Below are 24,459 nucleotides of genomic sequence, written 5' to 3' on the forward strand. Positions count from 1 at the left end.
ATAAGGCACAGTGCAATTTTGGATGGACAGGCAGACAGGCTGGCAGACAGACTGACAGGCACATTTAGGCGAGCAAAAGACTTTCTTGAGTTTGAGATATTTTGCAGGTTTTTTGTATCGGCCTATTTTGTAATCCTTAAAATGTAGGCGGATTAAGGGTCATCATTGAACAAGGTTCAAAGACTGGAAGATCTAAAGTATCACGTGACATCACACTGAAATTCATTTTCTGCACAAGACACCATTAAGGGACAGGACGTTGAACGCTATGATGCTTTGATTGTAAACAATAGCCTATAACAACCAAGCTGATTTAACTCTGCTCTCCTTATTCTGCAGGGGAAATTTTTACGCTCAGTGACCGCACCGCGTATGTAGGCTTATTACGTGGAGGACTGTTCTCCTTTTTTGTAAACAGACATACTTATTCTGAAACAAGAACAGATGGTGCGATTGCAAGCCTCTCAGTGTGCTTTGCATATTGTTTTGCATTATTATACAGATATGCTACTAAGAGCAACAGTTTGGTGCATGACAATATAGCTTTACACATCAAAGTGACCATATATAGCTAGATCTCCGTTGGGCTTCGATGACAGCGTGTGGAGAATAATACGCATATGAAAATAGTTTTTCACGTTTTAGGATATTTTCTCAATGAAAGTTATGTTTAGGTAATGTGTAGACTTGTCCCAAGGAAAACAGTTGAAAAACAAATCAACGGACTCTGGTAGATTTGACGATGTTACAGAGGAACTTGGTCTGCCGCAAGGAACTATGGGTAGGAGAGTGATTGACTTCATACGACTGAGGTATATATGCAGTATTCGACATAATAAGCGCCCCGCTCTAATAAGCGCCCACGGCGATATTTGCTAATATATTGGCAAGTAGACAATCCCAATTAGCATCCCTTCCGATTGATCAATGTACACAAGATTTTTTTATTCGTGTATAATATGCACTCGTGTGTTATATGCACCCTTAATTATTGGCAATTAAATTCTGGAAAAATATATCTGTCGTATATAAACAGTTCAGACCGTCAGCATAAACCACAAAATTTATCTTTAAACTCTGTCTTTTCCACCAAAATAATATGCTAATAAGAGCCCCCTATTACTAATTTTGAGAGCGCCCTGGGCGCTTATTACGTCAAATTCGGTATGTCGTAATCTAGGCTTTGATAAACACTGGCTTCTGATCTAATGAAGCTGGCAATTAGTATTTAGTAACTCATCCATAACAAAAACATGCGAGCTTACTTTTCGATTCGAAGCCAGTTTACTCTGCACAGTGCTTGTGTTGTCATCGCTGTGGGGAGCTCAATTGTTTTCATTTGAGAAATGAATGGGGCATGTGATGTCACACTTGGAACTTATTTCCTGCATGATTTAAAAGCACACAGAACCATGGACGAACTGTCCCTTTAAATGTTAACTGTTACCAAACCATTTATTGTAGGTGAGTTCCCAGTAGACATCATATTGTTTTCATCTCACAAACTGACATTAAAACGGTTGTAAGGCAAGTTGGATATTGGGTAATGTCTAGGTTTCGCTGGAATGTCTATGAAGTTCCTTTGATCGGAAGGCAGCAGAGAAGACGTGGACATCTTTGTTAAAAATAAAAGGGATTTCAGGTGGAGGACTTAGTGAGTTGAAAGTAGATTGATCACGTGAGTCTCACATTATTTCTAGCCAGCCCTAAGATCTTTGTGGGACAAGGCTCATCATGCTCATGGCTGCCCAGTTTCTCATGGTCTAAGCCCATTAACCACTGTTACGGTTGTCACTTATATTTTAACAAAGACAAAAGACATTTGTAGTGATAAGATCACTTTGTTTTGGCTTTCTCGACGTTTGTGAAACACAACCTATAGGGCAGTCTGTGATTTTATCCACTTGTCCGAAGCCTGAGTCTAGTCAAAATCTGTTTGGTCTGGTAAGATCAGTCAATAAAAGTCTGTATGGTAACACTAATATGTACAAAAATGATGATAATCGCCAAGTTTGAGGTATCAGGCAACATATGTTGGCACTGACTGATACAGACTGATACAGCCATGATTATTTTGGCCGTTAGTTTTTATCTCATTTTCAAACATCTGCCATGATTGTCTGCTGATTGTCAGGGAAAGACACAACCATTGTCATGGACTAGGTAGAGTTTGAGTCTCCGGATAGGTGGGCCTTGTTTGAAATTCCGCAGTCTTAAATGTGGACATCAATGGGATTTTATATTATATGTGATATATGATAATACTTTTGAATGGATATATCGATGCCCTTACATTTCCAGTCAACTCCACCTCTAACGTATTGTGACTTGAACAAGGCAACCTCAACATAACCATGTTTAGTATATGCTAATTTCATTTATGAAATGAGCTCGGTACCAATGACCTGGTATGACCTTTAGGGGGATCCTATTACAAACTTATGATGTACTTGTGTTTGTGCTATGAAGCATATCTGTAGTTAGTGATAACATTAATCTGAGGGCCATGTGAGGAGCAAGAGTGAGGAAAGGGGATGTGTCATTAAGCTGTTGCAGAGTATCATCAGATGAAGATCTGCCTCAGCTTAAGGAGCTGCTGGCTCCAGGCTCCTCACCCAGTGGCATAGTCCATCCACCACGGCTCATAACAGGGGGAGATAACATCAATAGCAACACCGGAAGATGGGAGATAACAGGGGTGGGTTAACGCCTATGGATACACAGGAAGGCAGAGATAACAGGGTTTGGATAAGACCTATGGGAGCACAGGGAGCTGGGTGATAAAGGCATGTAGACTGGTGGTTGTGGGGAGTCAGTTGAGGAGTGGAATACCATACATGCACAACACCATGGGCAGGTAGGGTCAAGCACTGGAGCTTAATTGTCAGGTTATATGTCTACGGAATGAAGTCAATGTGTGTTATGTAGAAGGGTCAAATGCTTTGTTGTACCTCAGTGTAACGACCTGTTAATGATAAGCTGTGGTATCTTAGCATGTTGAGCCCCACATCTCTACTGATAGCTGTAGTATCTTAGCATGTTGAGCCCCACATCTGTACTGATAGCTGTAGTATCTTAGCGTGTTGAGTCCCACATCCATACTGATAGCTGTAGTATCTTAGCATGTTGAGCCCCACGTCCGTACTGATAGCTGTAGTATCTTAGCGTGTTGAGCCCCACATCTGTACTGATAGCTGTAGTATCTTAGCATGTTGAACACCACATCTGAACTGATAGCTGTAGTATCTTAGCATGTTGAGCCCCACGTCCGTACTGATAGCTGTAGTATCTTAGCATGTTGAGCCCCACATCTGTACTGATAGCTGTAGTATCTTAGCATGTTGAGCCCCACATCTCTACTGATAGCTGTAGTATCTTAGCATGTTGAGCCCCGCATCCGTACTGATAACTGTAGTATCTTAGCATGTTGAGCCCCACATCTCTACTGATAGCTGTAGTATCTTAGCATGTTGAACACCACATCTGAACTGATAGCTGTAGTATCTTAGCATGTTGAACCCCACATCTGTACTGATAGTTGTAGTATCTTAGCGTGTTGAGCCCCACATCTCTACTGATAGCTGTAGTATCTTAGCATGTTGAGCCCCACATCTGTACTGATAGCTGTAGTATCTTAGCGTGTTGAGCCCCACATCTCTACTGATAGCTGTGGTATCTTAGCATGTTGAACTCCACATCTCTACTGATAGCTGTAGTATCTTAGCATGTTGAACCCCACATCTGTACTGATAGCTGTAGTATCTTAGCGTGTTGAACCCCACATCTGTACTAAGATACTATATTTCCTATAGAAGCGGATTATCTCTGTGAACTATTAGAACATGTAGAAAGGGAAGACAATTATTAGTCCAGATGGGTCGATATTTCTCTATGATTCCTTGACATTAACGATGTGAGAGTTTCCAGAAGTACACTGTGAAGGAATGAAGGAGTTAAAATTTAACGTTGCATCAGCATTATTTTCGGCCATATAGCAACCCTGACTGTGAAGGAAGATGGTTCACATAGTACATGCTTGTGAAACCTATAGTTTCATCCTGGTGTCTTTCGTTAAAACTAGTTACCAATAACGTAAGACATGGACACAAATTAAGACAAGCCAACACTGTCGTTATTTTCAGTTCACCTGCTCAAACTGCTCCAGTTCAGCCTTGTCGCTATTTGTGCTACTGAAAGTAAGAACCATTACAAGCTCTTTGTGAGCGGCCATTTGCCCCTTCTCTACATACTCTAAGCGTTATTATAACCATGGATCTATGGGTTGAACATCTGGCATCTGTGCTGTTTACTTTCATTGATGACGTGCCTACTGTGTCATTTATCATAAAATGCTGCTGTTGTGAACATCGTAAACTGCCTGCAAATCAATGGACATTGGTGACTTGATGAAGTGTGAACCTTGTAAGCTGTATGCAGTTCCACTGATTAGTTACAACAACATTTTTTGGTATTGGTGTATTTCAGCAATCAATGATGAGTAATTGACCTTGGATTGACATAGAAACCCATTCATGAGAGAGAATCTGTTAAAGTATTGAGGGAGCAGGGTAGCCTAGTGGTTACTGTGTTGGCTTGTCTTGAGTTTAATTCCTAATATTGGTGCGCTATTTGAAGCCAGTTCTTGTGTCCTTGTGTGCTCCTGAGTATTGCTGATGATGGGCGACCCACGTGAATACTTCCTGCCCTCTGTTGCTTGTTTCCTCGTGGGTCAGGATGGGTCCCTGCACTCTGTTGCTTGTTTCCTCGTGGGTCAGGATGGGTCCCTGCCCTCTGTTGCTTGTTTCTTCGTGGGTCAGGATGGGTCCCTGCACTCTGTTGCTTGTTTCCTCGTGGGTCAGGATGGGTCCCTGCACTCTGTTGCTTGTTTCCTTGTGGGTCAGGATGGGTCCCTGCCCTCTGTTGCTTGTTTCTTCGTGGGTCAGGATGGGTCCCTGCACTCTGTTGCTTGTTTCCTCGTGGGTCAGGATGGGTCCCTGCACTCTGTTGCTTGTTTCCTTGTGGGTCAGGATAGATCCCTGCACTCTGTTGCTTGTTTCCCCAAAGGTCAGGATGGGTCCCTGCACTCTGTTGCTTGTTTCCTCGTGGGTCTGGATAGATCCCTGCACTCTGTTGCTTGTTTCCCCATGTGTCAGGATGGGTCCCTGCCCTCTGTTGCTTGTTTCCTCGTGGGTCAGGATGGGTCCCTGCACTCTGTTGCTTGTTTCCTCGTGGGTCAGGATGGGTCCCTGCACTCTGTGGCTGTTTCCCCAAGGGTCAGGATGGGTCCCTGCACTCTGTTGCTTGTTTCCTCGTGGGTCAGGATAGATCCCTGCACTCTGTGGCTTGTTTCCCCAAGGGTCAGGATGGGTCCCTGCACTCTTTTGCTTGTTTGCCCAAGGGTCAGGATGGGTGCCTGCACTCTGTTGCTTGTTTCCCCATGTGTCAGGATGGGTCCCTGTCCCCTGCTGCTTGTTTCCTCGTGGGTCAGGATAGATCCCTGCACTCTGTGGCTTGTTTCCCCAAGGGTCAGGATGGGTCCCTGCACTCTGTTGCTTGTTTCCCCAAGGGTCAGGATAGATCCCTGCACTCTGTTGCTTGTTTCCCCAAGGGTCAGGATGGGTCCCTGCACTCTGTTGCTTGTTTCCTCGTGGGTCAGGATGGGTCCCTGCCCTCTGTTGCTTGTTTCTTCGTGGGTCAGGATGGGTCCCTGCACTCTGTTGCTTGTTTCCTCGTGGGTCAGGATGGGTCCCTGCACTCTGTTGCTTGTTTCCTTGTGGGTCAGGATGGGTCCCTGCCCTCTGTTGCTTGTTTCTTCGTGGGTCAGGATGGGTCCCTGCACTCTGTTGCTTGTTTCCTCGTGGGTCAGGATGGGTCCCTGCACTCTGTTGCTTGTTTCCTTGTGGGTCAGGATAGATCCCTGCACTCTGTTGCTTGTTTCCTTGTGGGTCAGGATGGGTCCCTGCACTCTGTTGCTTGTTTCCTCGTGGGTCTGGATAGATCCCTGCACTCTGTTGCTTGTTTCCCCATGTGTCAGGATGGGTCCCTGCCCTCTGTTGCTTGTTTCCTCGTGGGTCAGGATGGGTCCCTGCACTCTGTTGCTTGTTTCCTCGTGGGTCAGGATGGGTCCCTGCACTCTGTTGCTTGTTTCCTCGTGGGTCAGGATGGGTCCCTGCACTCTGTGGCTGTTTCCCCAAGGGTCAGGATGGGTCCCTGCACTCTGTTGCTTGTTTCCTCGTGGGTCAGGATAGATCCCTGCACTCTGTGGCTTGTTTCCCCAAGGGTCAGGATGGGTCCCTGCACTCTTTTGCTTGTTTGCCCAAGGGTCAGGATGGGTGCCTGCACTCTGTTGCTTGTTTCCCCATGTGTCAGGATGGGTCCCTGTCCCCTGCTGCTTGTTTCCTCGTGGGTCAGGATAGATCCCTGCACTCTGTGGCTTGTTTCCCCAAGGGTCAGGATGGGTCCCTGCACTCTGTTGCTTGTTTCCCCAAGGGTCAGGATAGATCCCTGCACTCTGTTGCTTGTTTCCCCAAGGGTCAGGATGGGTCCCTGCACTCTGTGGCTTGTTTCCCCAAGGGTCAGGATGGGTCCCTGCACTCTGTTGCTTGTTTCCCCAAGGGTCAGGATGGGTCCCTGCACTCTGTGGCTTGTTTCCCCAAGGGTCAGGATAGATCCCTGCACTCTGTTGCTTGTTTCCCCGTGGGTCAGGAGGGGTCCCTGCACTCTGTTGCTTGTTTCCCCGTGTGTCAGGATAGATCCCTGCCCTCTGTTGCTTGTTTCCCCATGTGTCAGGATGGGTCCCTGCACTCTGTTGCTTGTTTCCCCGTGTGTCAGGATGGGTCCCTGCACTCTGTTGATTGTTTGCCCAAGGGTCAGGATGGGTGCCTGCACTCTGTTGCTTGTTTCCCCATGTGTCAGGATAGATCCCTGTCCCCTGTTGCTTGTTTCTCCAAGGGTCAGGATGGGTCCCTGCCCTCTGATGACATTCTATTGATGCTGTGTCCGTGGGGACGTCCTGTGATATGAAACATTACTCGGTGTACATCCAGCTGTTACAGCCATTATTTTAACATTCTAACAACAGATCTATGCAACATTTTATCCTTGTTCAAATTAAGTATTGAAAGCTTGGAGCTTTTATTCGTTTCCCATTAGTATAAATTTCAGTTACAATATCCACACTGGTCCATCTGCTCAGTGAGCTTGAGTGACAGGTTTTATTTTTCATTGATCATGGAATCAATGTTTGAATTTGCGTGAATATAGCTAAAAGCAGCATAAATCTATCCTCAATCCTTGCCAACACTGTCCAGAATTAGCCTAAACTAAAGAGGCATATAGAAGGTCTAGATAAGCATTGGCTTCATGCTGAAATTTCATGCTGAAGTGACCCTTTAAGAGGCATACAGAATGTCTAAATATGCTTTGGCAACATGTTGAAATACTATGCTGAAGTGACCCTTTAAAAGGCATACCGAAGGTCTAATCAAAGTTGCCGAGACCATATATCAAAGATATTTCTCCAGATCTGTTTGATTGATTTGTGATAAGTTGGAAGAATCAAGTTTGAAGATGATGGTTGTCATGGTGATCATGGTGATGGTGAACAGTTTTATGACTTCTCTAGACCTGTTTGATATATATTGGTGTTGTTGATGATGATGAAGATGATGATGATGTGGTGTTGTTGATGATGATGATGATGATCATCATCATCATCATCATAATGATGTTTAAGTACTTGTCATTACTAGTTGAGTGTGGGAAATGAAAAGAAAAGAAAGTTAAATATGCTTTTAACATGTTTAATCCTAGTTTCTGGCATCTGCCAGTTCCAGACAAACAAGATTATATCACCCTTTCTAATTTCCTCAAGTACACGACCCTTTCAGGTGAATTGGAAAAAAGGTTGTCCATATTGATGTTTGTACATGTGCGTAGCCGATATGTGATGGTTTGCAGTAAATACGTATTGTAAACGAGAGCTGACGTAAGAGGGTTCTCGTGTTGGACTTTCCGTCCAGGTGATAAAGCCAAACAGATGGGTGTATATTTTCAGCACATTGGTTTAAACAGATGCGTGTTTGTCCTGCTGTAGAACTGTACCTGGTTTGTTCCAGGAGAGCGGCGTTACGTTCGCAATCCCCACATAATCTGTGGCCCAGTAGCTCTGCGTGTGTTGGTACTCTGCGTGTGTGTTTGGCCAGAGAAAGTTGACACATGACTATAGGAGCAAACTGGGGCTGTTTGTCTGGCGGTGGTTTTGTTGATCAAATTTTCTATTGTTAGGCATATATGTCTGAGACAATGAAATCTGGAGGACAAGGATGTGTTCTTCCCACTTGTGTTGTACTTGAGCTCTCCACAACCCAGGAGTAGCATATTGTATGTGTTGATTGGACTAAATTCATGGTCCAGTGCCTAGATCTTGGATGTTACAAGTGGCAGGAATGAAACTAAGACATTGTTTTTGTGTAATTTGTTTTATCAGTGACTTCAAGTTTGGTATGTACAGCATAGATCTGAGTTTACAGTGTTTTTTTAGTGACTTTGTTTATTCTTAATGGATGAATAGAGAAACATGAGACATGTCTGTATGTAAAGAAGTCACACATTCGTTCAGATCTCCATAGGAGATGAATTTTCTTCTGTTTTGTGTGTTAGAAAATGTACAACTTTATGGATAACAACCTCGGGTTTATTGCACATAGCTGTTTTGTGTTTATGAATATTGTCAGCTACCCATTATACATTGGCATATTCTGTTGGAGTGCTCATACTCAAATCCAGAAATGCTGATTTAGGGGAAATAGAAACTTTAATCACTGAAAGAAACTGCCCCTAAACATTTTGGAATTTTCAAACTAACACTATTGATCAGTAAAACTACCGGGTATTCAGCCGATAGTTAATCTAGAGAGAAATGAAAAAAAATAATATTATGAGCTTTTTCCGAACATGTGTCATGTGATTAGATTTGTACAGGTGTTACATCTAGGTAGGTAGTGTGGCTGGTGTAGCTCTGTACCTGAATCTGATTATCGTACTGAATGCAGAACTGGGGCGATCACAACACTATCAGGTCGATCACAACACTATCAGGTCGATCACAACACTATCAGGTCGCTTGCTTTATGTCATGTCGGCCTTCACAGAGACACGTTAGGTATCCAAAGTGTCAGGTTTCTCTGCGGTTTATTGAGGAACATTGATGTGATAGGGAGCCGACCATTTAATATTTTGGGTGGAGGGGCCTGAGATTTTATTGAGAAAAATAAATCCGTGAAAAAAATAATTATGCTTCATTTTGTTGGGAAAAAATGAAATTGTCTGTCACAAAAATTACATTGTTGCAATGTGGTTTTTAGAAAAACATATTCGGCTTTTTAAATCTGGTTTTGCAGCTGTAGCTGGGGAAATATCTGTCTCAACACAAGAGGGACTTTCTGATACAGAGGGTGCAGATTACGACTGCCTGTATATATGACATGCTGGGGACATGGGAAGTTAGAGATCCTGCCCACAGTGATTTGAGCTGGATACTGAGTAATGACTGCAGCATTTACAGGGATCACACCTCTATTCTGAGGTATTAACATGTGATTTTGGGCTTTGCAGGAGTGTACTTCTCTGATCACTATGAGGGCGAATAATTGTTTAGGTTCATTTCTTCCACTTGTGTTCGAACTTGGGATTTCCCAGGGATTATCCTGGAAATTCTTACCCATGAGAGAAAATATCCCCTGGTCCAAAAGCAATAAGATTTTTTGGGGTGTGATGAGATTTTGCTAATTTTCAAGGATATTTCATCTTTACACAGTGCAAACTGTATTTGATTTTCGGTATTTGTGACTCAAATTATGTTGCAATTAATTATTCGACATTAATTATTCGACTGCGAATATTTTTTAAGATTAGCCTTAGTATTAACAAAAGAATACATTGGTGTATATATTTCTGTTCATATTTCTGTTTCTGTTCATTGTCGACTGTAGGAGGAATTATTTGAGAGGACAATGATAGATCAGTATGGAGGCATGTTTACCACCATCAGCTGTTCATGTCGTTGGCATGCAGGAGACAACAATCTGCAGTTATCAAATTTCTAGGTCTTCGACAATGTGTGCTCAGATCGTAATTTGATATATTCAAAGTGATAACAGAAAACTGCGACTGTTGTAAATGGTGTTACAGTTTGTGTGTAAAAAATATATTATTTACATTTCAGTGCTTTCGTCAATTTAGCTGTCTTATTTCCGTCTGTAGTGTGTACCGAATCAGAGAGTTACAATCAGACTTACATTTGACTGATTAAGTCACAGTTTTCATTTTTTATGGACAAATCTGGAAGCAAATGTATCTTGGCATATTCTAAGAAATCTAAATTCTACTTACTGTTTGGCCACTAGAAATAGCTCAAAATTCATAATTCACACATGGTGACCATTCTTGCACGAGGGTACGTTCATGAAAACTCTTCCACCAGTGCCGTCTAAAGGCTAGGCAAATCTCCCCTAAAATATGATCATTTTTTATCTGAAATTTGTACATTATTATGGAGAAAGAGTTGTAGGCATATTCATTTAGTTTTGTTTTGTTGTCATTCCAAAATCAAAATTTGCATGTGTTTTGAAACTTGACCAATGGTTGCTTTCTTTCTCTCTTGATTTCTGCACAGACTTACATTCAAGTCATACTCCACAAAGAGCCCTTGACTTTAACATGTAGAGTATGACAAGAACCCCTTGACTTTAACATGTGGAGTATGACAAGGACCCCTTGACTTTAACATGTGGAGTATGACAAGGACCCCTAGACTTCAACATGTAGGGTATGACAAGGACCCCTTGACTTTAACATGTAGGGTATGACAAGGACCTTGACTTTAACATGTGGAGTATGACAAGGACCCCTTGACTTCAACATGTGGGGTATGACAAGGACCCCTTGACTTTAACATGTAGGGTATGACAAGGACCCCTAGACTTCAACATGTGGGGTATGACAAGGACCCCTTGACTTCAACATGTAGGGTATGACAAGGACCCCTTGACTTTAACATGTAGGGTATGACAAGGACCCCTTGACTTTAACATGTGGAGTATGACAAGGACCCCTTGACTTTAACATGTGGAGTATGACAAGGACCCCTTGACTTTAACATGTGGAGTATGACAAGGACCCCTAGACTTCAACATGTGGGGTATGACAAGGACCCCTTGACTTTAACATGTAGGGTATGACAAGGACCTTGACTTTAACATGTAGGGTATGACAAGAACCCCTTGACTTTAACATGTAGGGTATGACAAGGACCCCTTGACTTTAACATGTAGGGTATGACAAGGACCTTGACTTCAACATGTGGGGTATGACAAGGACCCCTTGACTTTAACATGTAGGGTATGACAAGGACCCCTTGACTTTAACATGTAGGGTATGACAAGGACCCCTTGACTTTAACATGAAGGGTATGACAAGGACCCCTTGACTTTAACATGTAGGGTATGACAAGGACCTTGACTTTAACATGTGGGGTATGACAAGGACCCCTTGACTTTAAGATGTAGGTTATGACAAGAACCCCCTTGTCTTTAACATGTCGGGTATGACAAGGACCCCTTGACTTTAACATGTAGGGTATGACAAGGACCCCTTGACATGTAGGGTATGACAAGAACCCCTTGACTTTAACATGTGGGGTATGACAAGGACCCCTTGACTTTAACATGTAGGGTATGACAAGGACCCCTTGACTTTAACATGTAGGGTATGACAAGGACCCCTTGACATGTAGGGTATGACAAGAACCCCTTGACTTTAACATGTGGGGTATGACAAGGACCCCTTGACTTTAACATGTAGGGTATGACAAGGACTACTTGACTTTAACATGTAGAGTATGACAAGGACCCCTTGACTTTTACATGTGGGGTATGACAAGAACCCCTTGACTTTAAGATGTGGTGTTTGATTACTACAGGTCACCATGATACAGCTGGAATATGGCTGAGTGCAGCATTTAACAACCAACAAAGTGTTTATCATGTATAATAATGATGTACATTGTCTTTCAGGTGCTGCCCCCCCTACTGAGGGATAGCCAGCCTTCCTCCCCCAAGACCAACATGGACACGATGGCAGAGTAACGTGTAGCAGGTCTTCTGCCATACTGCCCATCTTACCACCACCAGTCCATCACCATGGAAACCAGATGAAGATGCTGGAATATACCTGTGATATCTAGGATCCCTTCACATTTTTCCCAAGTGGAAAGACGACCTGATACCACCTATCAGACCTGTGATCCAATCACCGCTTCCATATAAGGGAACTCTGATTTCTATCTGAACAAATCTACTTCTGCTGTTGCTGGTGTCTCCATTCACAGCAGTCAATCTAAGAAGAAAATTTTTTGTTGAATATATTGGCGGTCTAGTTTTCAATTATTTCAACACATATGTTGCAATCGTAGAAGTGATGTTTTTGGACGGTGACGTTCATAACTGTGTTGAAACTAAGCTGGTGCGTGTGATGTTATAACGCTGCAGCTGGCTTTGCATATCTGTGATTTCTGAAGTGTGGTAGCAGACGACAGTTTACGATGAGGATCTACCCGCGCCGCGTCTTCCGATCCATCCTCATGGTGGCCATGTTGCTTTTCGTCATGCTCAATTTGCATATCCTGATGACGTCACAACCAGATGGCATCGGGGAATACGACCATCAGATCATCCTTCAAGGTCACCACCGTAGTTTAGGTGAAATGCACGTGCAATTTGGAGAACCCGTAGGTTACCCGTATTCCAATCTACCCCAGTCTACACGAGCAAAACTCGTCATTCCACCCAAATCGGGGGACTACAACAATGCTACTATTTCAATCAATCGCAATATAGACACAGCAAATATCAGCCTTATCAAGGCTGAAATAGCCAAAATTAACAAGGCCCAAAAGATTCATAATTTGGATCGTTTCGGTTTGAAGTTGGACGCAGAGAGTGTTGTCATTGTTGTGCAGGTGCATGATCGCCATGACTACCTCAGGATATTATTAGACTCATTGAAGAAAGTGCGTAATATACACAAGACGTTGTTGATCATCAGCCACGATGTGTATGCGGAGGAGCTGAATGAGTTGGTGGAGAGTATAGACTTTGTCCCAGTAAGTATTGGCCTTGTTCCCCTCTGTCAGATCCAGACCCTTCATTGTCAGTCGTCACTTTGGGTATCAGAGTGCAATAGTAATTAGTCTCCTCTCCTTGAATACCAACCAACCTACAATAATTGAAGGCTGCCCCTGTGGTATAGTGGATAGTGCTTCCCAGAAATAGACCTTCATTGTGCTTGTCTCTGTTAGATACCTCTTCTCACTGATTAAGTAAGTCGGAGTGGTTTCTCATGCGAGTAGACCTTCTCTAATTGATACCTCTTCTCACTGATTAAGTAAGTCGGAGTGCTTTCTCATGTGATTACACCTATTAGATACCTCTTTTTACTGATTAATTGAGTCAGAGTGGTTTCTCATGCGAGTAGACCTTCTCTATTAGATACCTCTTCTCACTGATTAAGTAAATCTTTTTACTGATTAAGTAAATTGGAGTGGTTTCTCATGCGAGTAGACCTTCTCTATTAGATACCTCTTCTCACTGATTAAGTAAATCTTTTTACTGATTAAGTAAATTGGAGTGGTTTCTCATGCAAGTAGACCTTCTCTATTAGATACCTCTTCTCACTGATTAAGTAAATCTTTTTACTGATTAAGTAAATTGGAGTGGTTTCTCATGCGAGTAGTTCTCTATGTGCTTGTCTCTGTTAAATACCTCTTTTCACTGATTAAGTAAGTCGAAGTGGTTTCTCATGCGAGTAGATCTTCTATATGCTTGTCTCTGTTAAATACCTCTTCTCACTGATTAACTAAGTCGAAGTGGTTTCTCATGTGAGTAGATCTTCTATGTGCTTGTCTCTGTTAAATATCTCTTTTCACTGATTAAGTAAGTCGAAGTGGTTTCTCATGCGAGTAGATCTTCTATGTGCTTGTCTCTGTTAAATACCTCTTCTCACTGATTAACTAAGTTGAAGTGGTTTCTCATGCGAGTAGAACTTCATTCTGTGACGGAGTAATTCTGTTCTCAAGGGAATGTTTTTATTAATCAATGGAGAGCAAGCAGCTGCAGGTAATAAACACTGGTATCGGCTGAGGGCAGATTGTGCTGAAGATACAGGGAATTAACTAAATGGCTTGCTTTTGATTTTCTTTGAGGAATTATAAGAGAGTATAACAGCTCTTGTGCAAGAGAAATGCTGAAAAATGATAAATGTCACATTATTTAACAATTGAAATAACTCTTAATGAACATTTCTATTAGTCTCCCACACCGAGGACATTCATTCATTCGCAAAGAAACCACGAGATGAATATCATGTAGCAAATTTATAGGAGTTTTCAAGTGCACAAGGTGATACAGCTGATTCATTGGCTTTTGATGTTTATCTCTGTGAGGAGAATAAAGACTTTACAAAGAAAGTCGGTAATGCAACAGGATTACATATCTATATGAGGGTGTTCCTGCCCTCAGGCTGGCGAGCTAGTCAATCATTTCAATTGTCTGTCATTTTTCTTGGCCACTGCATTAGCATACAATACATTTCCTGGCCTGATTGATGGCTTGTCCCAGTGAAAGTGTAGATATAATTGTGGTGGCAAGACCTATGAATTACAGTGATGGTGTTAAATACCAGGTAACTGTAAACTCCTCTAGCAGTGAGAGTTCTCCTGACTGTAGACGCTGTATGAAACTACTGTGTCAGTACAGGGTCTGATCACAGATCACTCATGTGGAGAGACTGTAGCACTTATTGTAGCGTGCCTCGAAACTGATCTGTGTTCACTCTCTCAGTCTCTCTGTGTGTCTCTCACTCACTCACTCACTCAATCGCTCTTTCTCCACTCTCTCTCGCCCTTTCTCGTCAACCTCTCTAGACAGACAATCTCTCTCTCTTGACACCCTCTCTCGACCATCCCTTGATACTCTTGACATACTCTCTCTTGACACGATCTCTCTTGACTTACTCTCTCTTGACACGATCTCTCTTGACATACTCTCTCTTGACACGATCTCGCTTGACATACTCTCTCTTGACACGATCTCTTTTGACATACTCTCTCTTGACACGATCTCTCTTGACATACTCTCTCTTGACACGATCTCTCTTGACATACTCTCTCTTGACACGATCTCTCTTGACATACTCTCTCTTGACACGATCTCTCTTGACATACTCTCTCTTGACATGATCGCTCTTGACATACTCTCTCTTGACATACTCTCTCTTGACACGATCTCTCTTGACATACTCTCTCTTGACACGATCTCTCTCGATACCCTCTTTCTCTCTTGACACACTCTTGCATGCCTCCTAAGAGAAGCTATTGATTCTGTTTTTACAAATATTGATGAAAGTGTATCGTTATTTACAGAAGCTGTTACATATGCAGGGAATGTAATGAAAAGGGAAGTAACCCCTAACAGAGAAAGTAAACAGTGGTTTGACTGGGAATGTGAGTTGTTAAAAAAGGAAAGATGCACTCTTTTAAACCATTTCAGAAAATTAAAGGATAAAGACTCACTTGCTAAGTACACTGATTCGAAAAATAAGTATAAAGCTACTTGCAGAAAAAAGAAACAAAATTTGATGGATAGAAGCAGAGAAAAACTAGAAGAAAGTATCAGCTCATCAAAACAGTTTTGGACGACCTTGAAAAAATCAGCAAAAAGAAGGAAACTAAAAGTAACATAGAAATGCATGAGTGGTTTAATTACTTCAAAAATCTTTTCAGCGGTGATGATTCCACAAATAACTTCCAGTTGAACTCTTTTGATAATGATGAAATCAACTTTGCAACGGAAATATTAGATTCCCCAATCTCAAAAGAAGAAATTAAATCTGTTATTCAAAATCTGAAAAACTTGAAAAGCCCGGGATTTGATAAACTTATAACAGAATTCTTTAAATACTCTCTTGATAATACCCTGTCGTATTTGGAAATATTATTCAATACAATTATGGATACCTTTTACTTTCCAAAAGGTTGGACACTTGGAACTATCGTTCCAATTCACAAAAAAGGCTCAGTGACTGATGTTGTAAACTATAGGGGGATTACACTTACCAGTATATTCAGTAAGATATTTCTTAGCATTATTAATAAACGCTTGGTATTGTGGTCGGAAGCACTTGATAAGATTGAGGAAGAGCAAGCAGGTTTTCGACAAGGTTACTCAACCACTGATAATATGTTTATTCTCCAGGCTCTTATAGATAGGTATATTCAACGTAAACGTGGAAAATTGTATGCTATATTTGTAGATTTTTCGAAAGCATTCGATTCAGTCTGTAGAAATAAGTTATGGTATCTATTTAATTCACATGGTGTCAGTAATAAAATGGGTAAATTGTTATGTGGTATTTATAAGGAAGTTAAATCATGTGTTAAACAAAACGGCATGTATTCAGATTCTTTTATATGTCATACTGGTGTACGCCAAGGATGTGTATTAAGCCCTTTTTTGTTCTGTTTTTCTATTAATGAGCTTGCAGCCCAAATCAAAAGAAATTATGATGATGGTATACAATTACATCCTGAACTTATAAAAATATTTATGTTACTATTTGCAGATGATATAATCATGTTCTCGAGTACTGTAAAAGGTTTACAAACTTTGATAAATCAGCTAGAATTGTACTGTGATACGTGGAAACTTAATGCTAATCTAGATAAGACAAAAATTGTTGTATTTAGCAAAGGAAATACGCTGTCAAAAAACGAAAAGTGGTACTTTTGGGGACAATTACTCCAAACTGAAACCTCATATAAATATCTTGGTGTAATATTTTCAAGTAAATTATCATGGAACCGACATATATGTAATGCAGCAATCCAAGCTAAAAAGATGCTATTGGGCATTTTACAAACGTTTGAACATTTTAGCGAGTGTGCTTATAAATCTTTTTTCAAAATCTTTGACACAAAAATAGCTCCTATTCTTTCCTATGGTTCAGAAATATGGGGTTTTGCAGAGGCTAAAGAAATTGAATCCGTACATTTATACGCATGCAAAAGATTTCTTGGTGTTAAACATAGTACGTCTAACATAATGGTTTATGGTGAATGTGGTCGCATGCCCTTGTATATATATCACTACTTAAAAATCATAAGATACTGGTTAAAATTACTAAAAATGCCAGTAAGTAGATTGCCAAAAAAAAGGTTATAATATGATGCTATTGTATGAAAAGAATGGAGATAAAAATTGGGCATACAATGTTAAATGTCTACTGTATAAATGTGGGTATGGTTACATCTGGGAAAACCAATGTTTCTTAGAGAATCATGCCATGTTCATATCGAAAATAAGGCAGACGCTTTTTGACATGTACTTTCAAACATGGAGATCTACTGTAGATGTTTCTAGCAAATGCGAATATTATAGATATTTTAAAATGCAAATATGCGCAGAAAAATATTTAACATGTTTAACTGATGTAAATATAAGAAAATGCAGAATATCATTAACACAATTTAGATGCAGCTCACACAGGTTAATGGTTGAAGTTGGCAGGCACAACAAAATATCCAAATGTTTAAGATTATGTAAACAATGTTCTTTAAATGTTGTCGAAGATGAATTTCATTTTCTACTTGTATGTTGTAAATATGATAATTTAAGGAAAAAATATAATGAACAGAAATACTATGTACATCCAAATAAATACAAGTTTATCTCTTTCATTTCACATGTGAGCAAAACAGCTATACAAAATCTCTCTCTCTTTATATATCATGCCATGTTATTAAGAAATGAATCCTTGTAACATTCCTAACCGCTTCCACATTGTCATGTATTCTGTACTATGGTCCTGTGGCCTTACAGTTATATATGAATAAACTGATTGATTGATTGATTGACACACTCACTCTCAGGTAATTGTAAGCTCCTCTAGCAGTGAGGTTTCTACTGACTGTAGACGCTGTATGACACTAGATCCCAGATCACTCATGTGGAGAGACTAGCACTTATAGTAGTGTGCCCCGAAGCTGATCTGTGTTCACTCTCTCAGTCTCTCTGTGTGTCTCTCACTCACTCTCTCACTCACTCTGTCACTCACTCTCTCTCTCTTTCTCCACACTCTCTCACCCTCTCTCGTCGACCTCTCTTGACAGACACTCTCTCTCTCTGGACACCCTCTCTCGACAATCTCTTGACACTCTTGACACACTCACTCTCAGGTAATTGTAAGCTCCTCTAGCAGTGAGGGTTCTACTGACTGTAGACGCTGTATGACACTAGATCCCAAATCACTCATCACGTGATCTGTGCTCACTCTCTCTCTCTCACAATCTCTGTGTCACTCTCCCTCTGTGTGTCACTCTCACTCTATGTGTGTGTGTGTGTGTGTGTGTGTCTCTCTCTCTCTCTCTCTCTCTCTCTCTCTCTCTCACTTTCAACAGCTATATTGGAAGGATTGTTTCATGACTTTTTTAGTGTCACACCCGTGATGGCTCCAATGGTATAACTATAAGTTGTAGCAGGATCATGAGGGGTACATGGGGTTTTATGTGTCCCGGGTTAGGTTTTATACCGTGAGCCAGAGGTATAAGAGTTTGATTCTCCCGCTGACAAATTTATTATCCTCTAAGGTAGATCAAGATCACATGGACCAATCAGATCTCATCACTCTGACATGGAGTAGTATTATAATATACATTTCCCCCTTGTCACTGCCACCTTTTTACATGTGATCTCAGGGCAACTATCCTGGACATTTATACTGTGGTAATAACATGATAGATGCATTGATAGCTCATCCAATCATTGAGCCTTGAAGATCCGGGTTACAAGTGGTCCTCAGCGAACCATGCTGGTCTCCCCTGTGAAGATCCAGGTTAGCAGTATCAGGATCTGCTTTTCATGGATTGAATCCCAGGTTGGCTTTGATGCTTGTGGGTTTCTCTAAAGTGGTACACATCTGTGACATTAAGCTGAAGCAGTGTGACATGAGATTTGTGATGACTGAGATCTGTTCAAAACAGCATTAAGCCCCTCACAGAATAAACTACCATGTGCTAAGGTGATCGCAACTCCCATACTTTAACATAGACTTACGATCATCGTAGCGCTAAGGCAGCGTTAGAAATTGGCACTACCTCCACCACGCTCCACATGATACCCCCCTGTGCAGAACACCGAGCTCCACCTGCCACATGATACCCCCCTGTGCAGAACACCACTAATTGGGATTACCAGCATGTCTCCGCCCTGGTTGTGATTATCATGATTATAAGTCACACTGCAATCTGTTTGTTCTCGTTTCAGGTCATGCAGATATTCTTTCCCTTTTCTCAACAAATATATCAAACTGGGTTTCCGTCAGAGCATCCAAACGACTGTCCCAGAGACATTAAAAAGGACCAGTAAGTACATTTGATCACCTACAACATGACGGGACATTCTCACATGCAGAGTTTACAGGTTTACCTTAAATCATCATAATGTTTTAGCTCAAGTCAAGTGAGCTTATGTCATGGATACCCATGAAGATCCCGTGAAGATCCAGGGTAGAATAGGTCTTCAACCCAAATATGTAAAAACTTATTAAAATATTTTTGAAAACATTCCTAACTGTAAATTATTACACTAAACACATTTATGATATGAACAGGAACACAACATATCGCTATGGGAGAAACATTGACCCAGTTTCCGTTTAGGGGGATATTAGCACTTTTGGACAGTGTGAATAATTGACGTGTCAGAATACAGGGGTAAACATATTACCACTAGGGAGGTAACCATCATGGGTTCATGGTTGCAAAAAAACAAACGCACTCACAACGTTTTGGGTTTCAATTTTAGCATTATCGGCATGTCTCCATGTACAGATTTAAATTATAAAATAATGCTACAACAATGTAGCTGTTGCTTTGAAAAGATTAATTATGAAATAATATTAATAACTTTACCACTGTAGATATATCAATGTCAACAGTATCATGTATACCACTATGATTGAGTCAACTTAAAGCCCCATCTGCGGTAGTAACTACCGCACTCTAGTGGGCGGAGCTTATACAAGTGATTTGACAGGTCAATATGACGTCATGATAACACATACATTTCATTGGTTAATGCGTAAACGATTGACGTCATGTAAACACCAACCCACGTGGGTCGTTTGACAACAAGGACGTAAGTTTTAATGGTAATATAAATATCTGCCAAACGATTCCAAGACTTTTCAACAAACGCGTACATCTTTGGTTTCAAAACCTACCTGCCATGTCGTCTTCACATCTTCATAAAATGATACCATGTGAATGTCCACGATTTATCCAACACACAAATGATAGTTCTAGATCTCTGGACTAGAACGAAATACGTTTGTCGTGATGCACATGAGCACTGTGATCGATGCAGACGCCAAACACGATCGATTCGATTTTTTAGGATAAAACTACAGAAAATTTATTGACTTATATCTTGATATGGAGCCATTTGTTGTATCCATGGTTTGTCATTCAAATTGATACGAAGTTTGATGGTCAATGGTGATCTCGTTCCCGTATGGTTTTAAAAAAACGTCTCCCGACACTCTGTTGTGTTTACATTGTCAGTCATTGTTCGAAACTGAAACATTGCCACCTTGCGGGCTATTTATAGTCAGGGTGGGGCTTTAATACCCCCATATGTTCCTTGAAAAAAATAACAAATGTTTCAAGAAGTCATTGTTGTGAAAACATACTGCGAGTTCTGTTTTCATAATATGTTTGTTTTCTACTTATATATTACATAAATATTGAAACCCAATAGGGCCATATTCTCATTCCTGATTCTGAAGGTACCACATGCAAATTACAATTTGTTTTATCTTCTGCATTACACATGTGCGCTATATGACATCAATCGGTAGGGATGCTACAAAATTCTTTCCACTGTGTTTATCCTCTGGATCAAAGTTATCTTGTGCAGAAAATATGTGAAAATCAATGATGGCGGCAGCTCTTAGCTGCCTTTGTTAACAGTTTTTTAAACCGTTGACTACATATTGAGTTTTGTTGTTGTAGATTAGCACCATCAGCATAAAGTTTATAGAAGGCAACTTAACGAAATGTACATGCATAAATAGAAACGCTTCTATGTGATGTTTACAACTTTCTCATAGGAAAGTCTATGTAGGTGAAAGAGTTGAATCAAAGTGTGACGGTGACACACTTTTAGTGAGGATAGAGCATCAGCAGATGCTGCTGCTTCTTTGATGTCATGATACCCCACTGTGCAAAACACCATGCTCCACCTGCCACCTGATACCCCCTGTGCAGAATAACACGCTCCACCTGCCACATGATACCCCCTGTGCAGAATAACACGCTCCACCTGCCACATGATACCTCCCTGTGCAGAATAACACGCTCCACCTGCCACATGATACCCCCTGTGCAGAATAACACGCTCCACCTGCCACATGATACCCCCCGTTGCAGAACAACACGCTCCACCTGCCACATGATACACCCTGTGCAGAATAACACGCTCCACCTGCCACATGATACCCCCTGTGCAGAACAACACGCTCCACCTGCCACATGATACCCCCTGTGCAGAATAACACGCTCCACCTGCCACATGATACCCCCCTGTGCAGAACACCACGCTCCACCTGCCACATGATACCCCCCTGTGCATAACACCACGCTCCACCTGCCACGTGATACCCCCCTGTGCAGAATAACAGGCTCCACCTGCCACATGATACCCCCTGTGCAGAATAACACGCTCCACCTGCCACATGATACCCCACATTGCAGAACAACACGCTCCACCTGCCACATGATACCCCCTGTGCAGAACACCACGCTCCACCTGCCACCTGATATCCCCTGTGCAGAACACCACGCTCCACCTGCAACATGATACCCCCCGTTGCATAACACCACGCTCCACCTGCCACATGATACCCCCTGTGCAGAATAACACGCTCCACCTGCCACATGATACCCTCTGTGCAGAACACCACGCTCCACCTGCCACATGATACCCTCTGTGCAGAACACCATGCTCCACCTGCCACATGATACCCTCTGTGCAGAACACCACGCTCCACCTGCCACATGATACCCTCTGTGCAGAACACCACGCTCCACCTGCCACATGATACCCCCCTGTGCAGAACACCACGCTCCACCTGCCATATGATACACCCCTGTGCAGAACAACACTCCACCTGCCACATGATACCCCCCTGTGCAGAACACCACGCTCCACCTGCCACATGATACACCTCTGTGCAGAATAACACGCTCCACCTGCCACATGATACCCCCTGTGCAGAACACCACGCTCCACCTGCCACATGATACCTCCCTGTGCAGAACACCACGCTCCACCTGCCACATGATCCACCCTGTGCAGAACACCACACTCCACCTGCCACATGATACCTCCCTGTGCAGAACAGCACATTCCACCTGCCACATGATACACCCCTGTGCAGAACACCACGCTCCACCTGCCACATGATACCCCCTGTGCAGAACACCACGCTCCACCTGCCACATGATACACCCCTGTGCAGAACACCACGCTCCACCTGCCACATGATACCTCCCTGTGCAGAACAGCACATTCCACCTGCCACATGATACCCCCTGTGCAGAACACCACGCTCCACCTGCCACATGATACCCCACTGTGCAGAACACCACGCTCCACCTGCCACCTGATACCCCCTGTGCAGAATACCACACTCCACCTGCCACATGATACCCCAATTTGCAAAACACCACGCTCCACCTGCCACATGATACCCCACTGTGCAGAACACCACGCTCCACCTGCCACATGATACCCCCCTGTGCAGAACAGCACACTCCACCTGCCACCTGATACTCCACTGTGCAGAACACCACACTCCACCTGCCACATGATACCCCCCTGTGCAGAACACCACACTCCACGTGCCACATGATTCCCCCCTGTGCAGAACACCACACTCCACGTGCCACATGATACCCCCCTGTGCATAACACCACGCTCCACCAGCCACATGATACCCCCCTGTGCAGAACACCACACTCCACTTGCCACATGATACCCCCTGTGCAGAACACCACGCTGTTTTTATGTCGCTCAGCATGGTATTCACGTTTCTTTTGGTGGTATTTATCACCTTCATGTATCTGGTATATGTGGTATATGCTGCAAGCCCTAGAGTCAGCGACCCGTGAAGATTCCGGGGTAGAATAGATCTTCACCAACCCATGCTTGCCGTAAAAGGTGACTATGCTTGTCGTAAAAGGCGACTAACGGGATCGGGTGGTCAGGCTCACTGACTTGGTTGATGCATGTCATCGATCCCATTTGGTTGGATCGATGCACATGATATCAATCACTGGATTGTCTGGTCCAGACTCGATTATTTACATACCGCCGTCATATAGCTGGAATATTGCTGAGTGCTGCGTTAAACAAGAGTCAGCTTTCATTGTCTTGAACCATTTGTGTTCAGATACTGTTATCTCGCTCTCCACTTGTCCTCGAACAGTGAGATGCTAATTAAGGGGCAACCTTTTAGATGCTAGGGGTCGGCCTCATGAACCTGATATGCAGGCTAGTTCAAAAGCGGCATGGAAAATCATAACACAAGTTAAAGATTCTCATGTATTACAAAAGTGCTGCATGAACTTTCCTTGAGGCCTATTTGTGTTTTGTATATTAATTATACCTCCGACCTTAAAGGTCAGGGGTATATAGTTATACCAAGGCTCCGTCCGTCTGTCTGTCCATCTCTCTGTCTGTCCGTCCAAAAACTTTGTCCGCGCGATTTCTCTTAAACTACTCAGTGGATTCATCTCAAACTTAGTACATATAATCTGTGTCATATGGAGGGGTGCTGTCAAAAGAAAGAAAATTGTTTTTATTAATTTTCCATTTTTTGTGTGCATTTTTCAAACCCTTACCCTATCCTAGCTATTTAATTTGAAACAACTGACACACTAGGCGGGTCGGGGTTTTTTTCCTCTTGTTTATTTATTGATTTTTTTTCAATTTCAGGCTGTTTTTTAAATCTGATTATGCAGTATTTTGTTGTACTTTGTATTTTGAGTCAGACATGCACACATAACTGGACATTTGTTACCAATAATGATACTTGCTTCACTGGCTTGTACGCTATTATCCCCCGGCTTGAAAAATGGTGGGATGTAGCGATCAGAGTAACTTGCTATACACATCAGTCTAGTGGTGAACTTATTTTAAGTCCCTTTTGATGATTAGGGATTTTGAAAAATACTGAACAGCATTATATTTTTCTTCACCGAACTGAAGGTATCCAATGGCAATGTACCAAAAGTGGGGTAGAAGTAACTGGGGGATATGTCATCTCCTGATGACTCTTGTTTTT

At 42.2% G+C, this 24,459-nt stretch overlaps 1 protein-coding gene across 9 annotated transcripts in view; it reads left to right on the forward strand.

Moving 5' to 3' along the window:
• LOC124136605 (alpha-1,6-mannosyl-glycoprotein 2-beta-N-acetylglucosaminyltransferase-like) overlaps positions 1–24,459 on the forward strand; it is a 97,610-nt gene that overhangs the window by 37,011 nt on the left and 36,140 nt on the right. For all 9 annotated transcript variants that reach the window (XR_007220152.1, XR_007220154.1, XR_006861401.2 and 6 more), the window contains exons 2-3: positions 12,075–13,162; positions 19,377–19,474. Coding sequence is in view for 3 of the 9 variants with exons in the window: in XM_046502575.2 (XP_046358531.1) it covers positions 12,602–13,162; positions 19,377–19,474 (659 nt within the window). In the remaining 6 variants the exon portion in view is untranslated. The remainder of the gene's footprint in view (positions 1–12,074; positions 13,163–19,376; positions 19,475–24,459) is intronic.

The sequence above is a fragment of the Haliotis rufescens genome, unplaced genomic scaffold (genome assembly GCF_023055435.1).
Source record: "Haliotis rufescens isolate VD_foot unplaced genomic scaffold, xgHalRufe1.0.p SCAF_12, whole genome shotgun sequence".
Classification (NCBI taxonomy): Eukaryota; Metazoa; Mollusca; class Gastropoda; order Lepetellida; family Haliotidae; genus Haliotis; species Haliotis rufescens.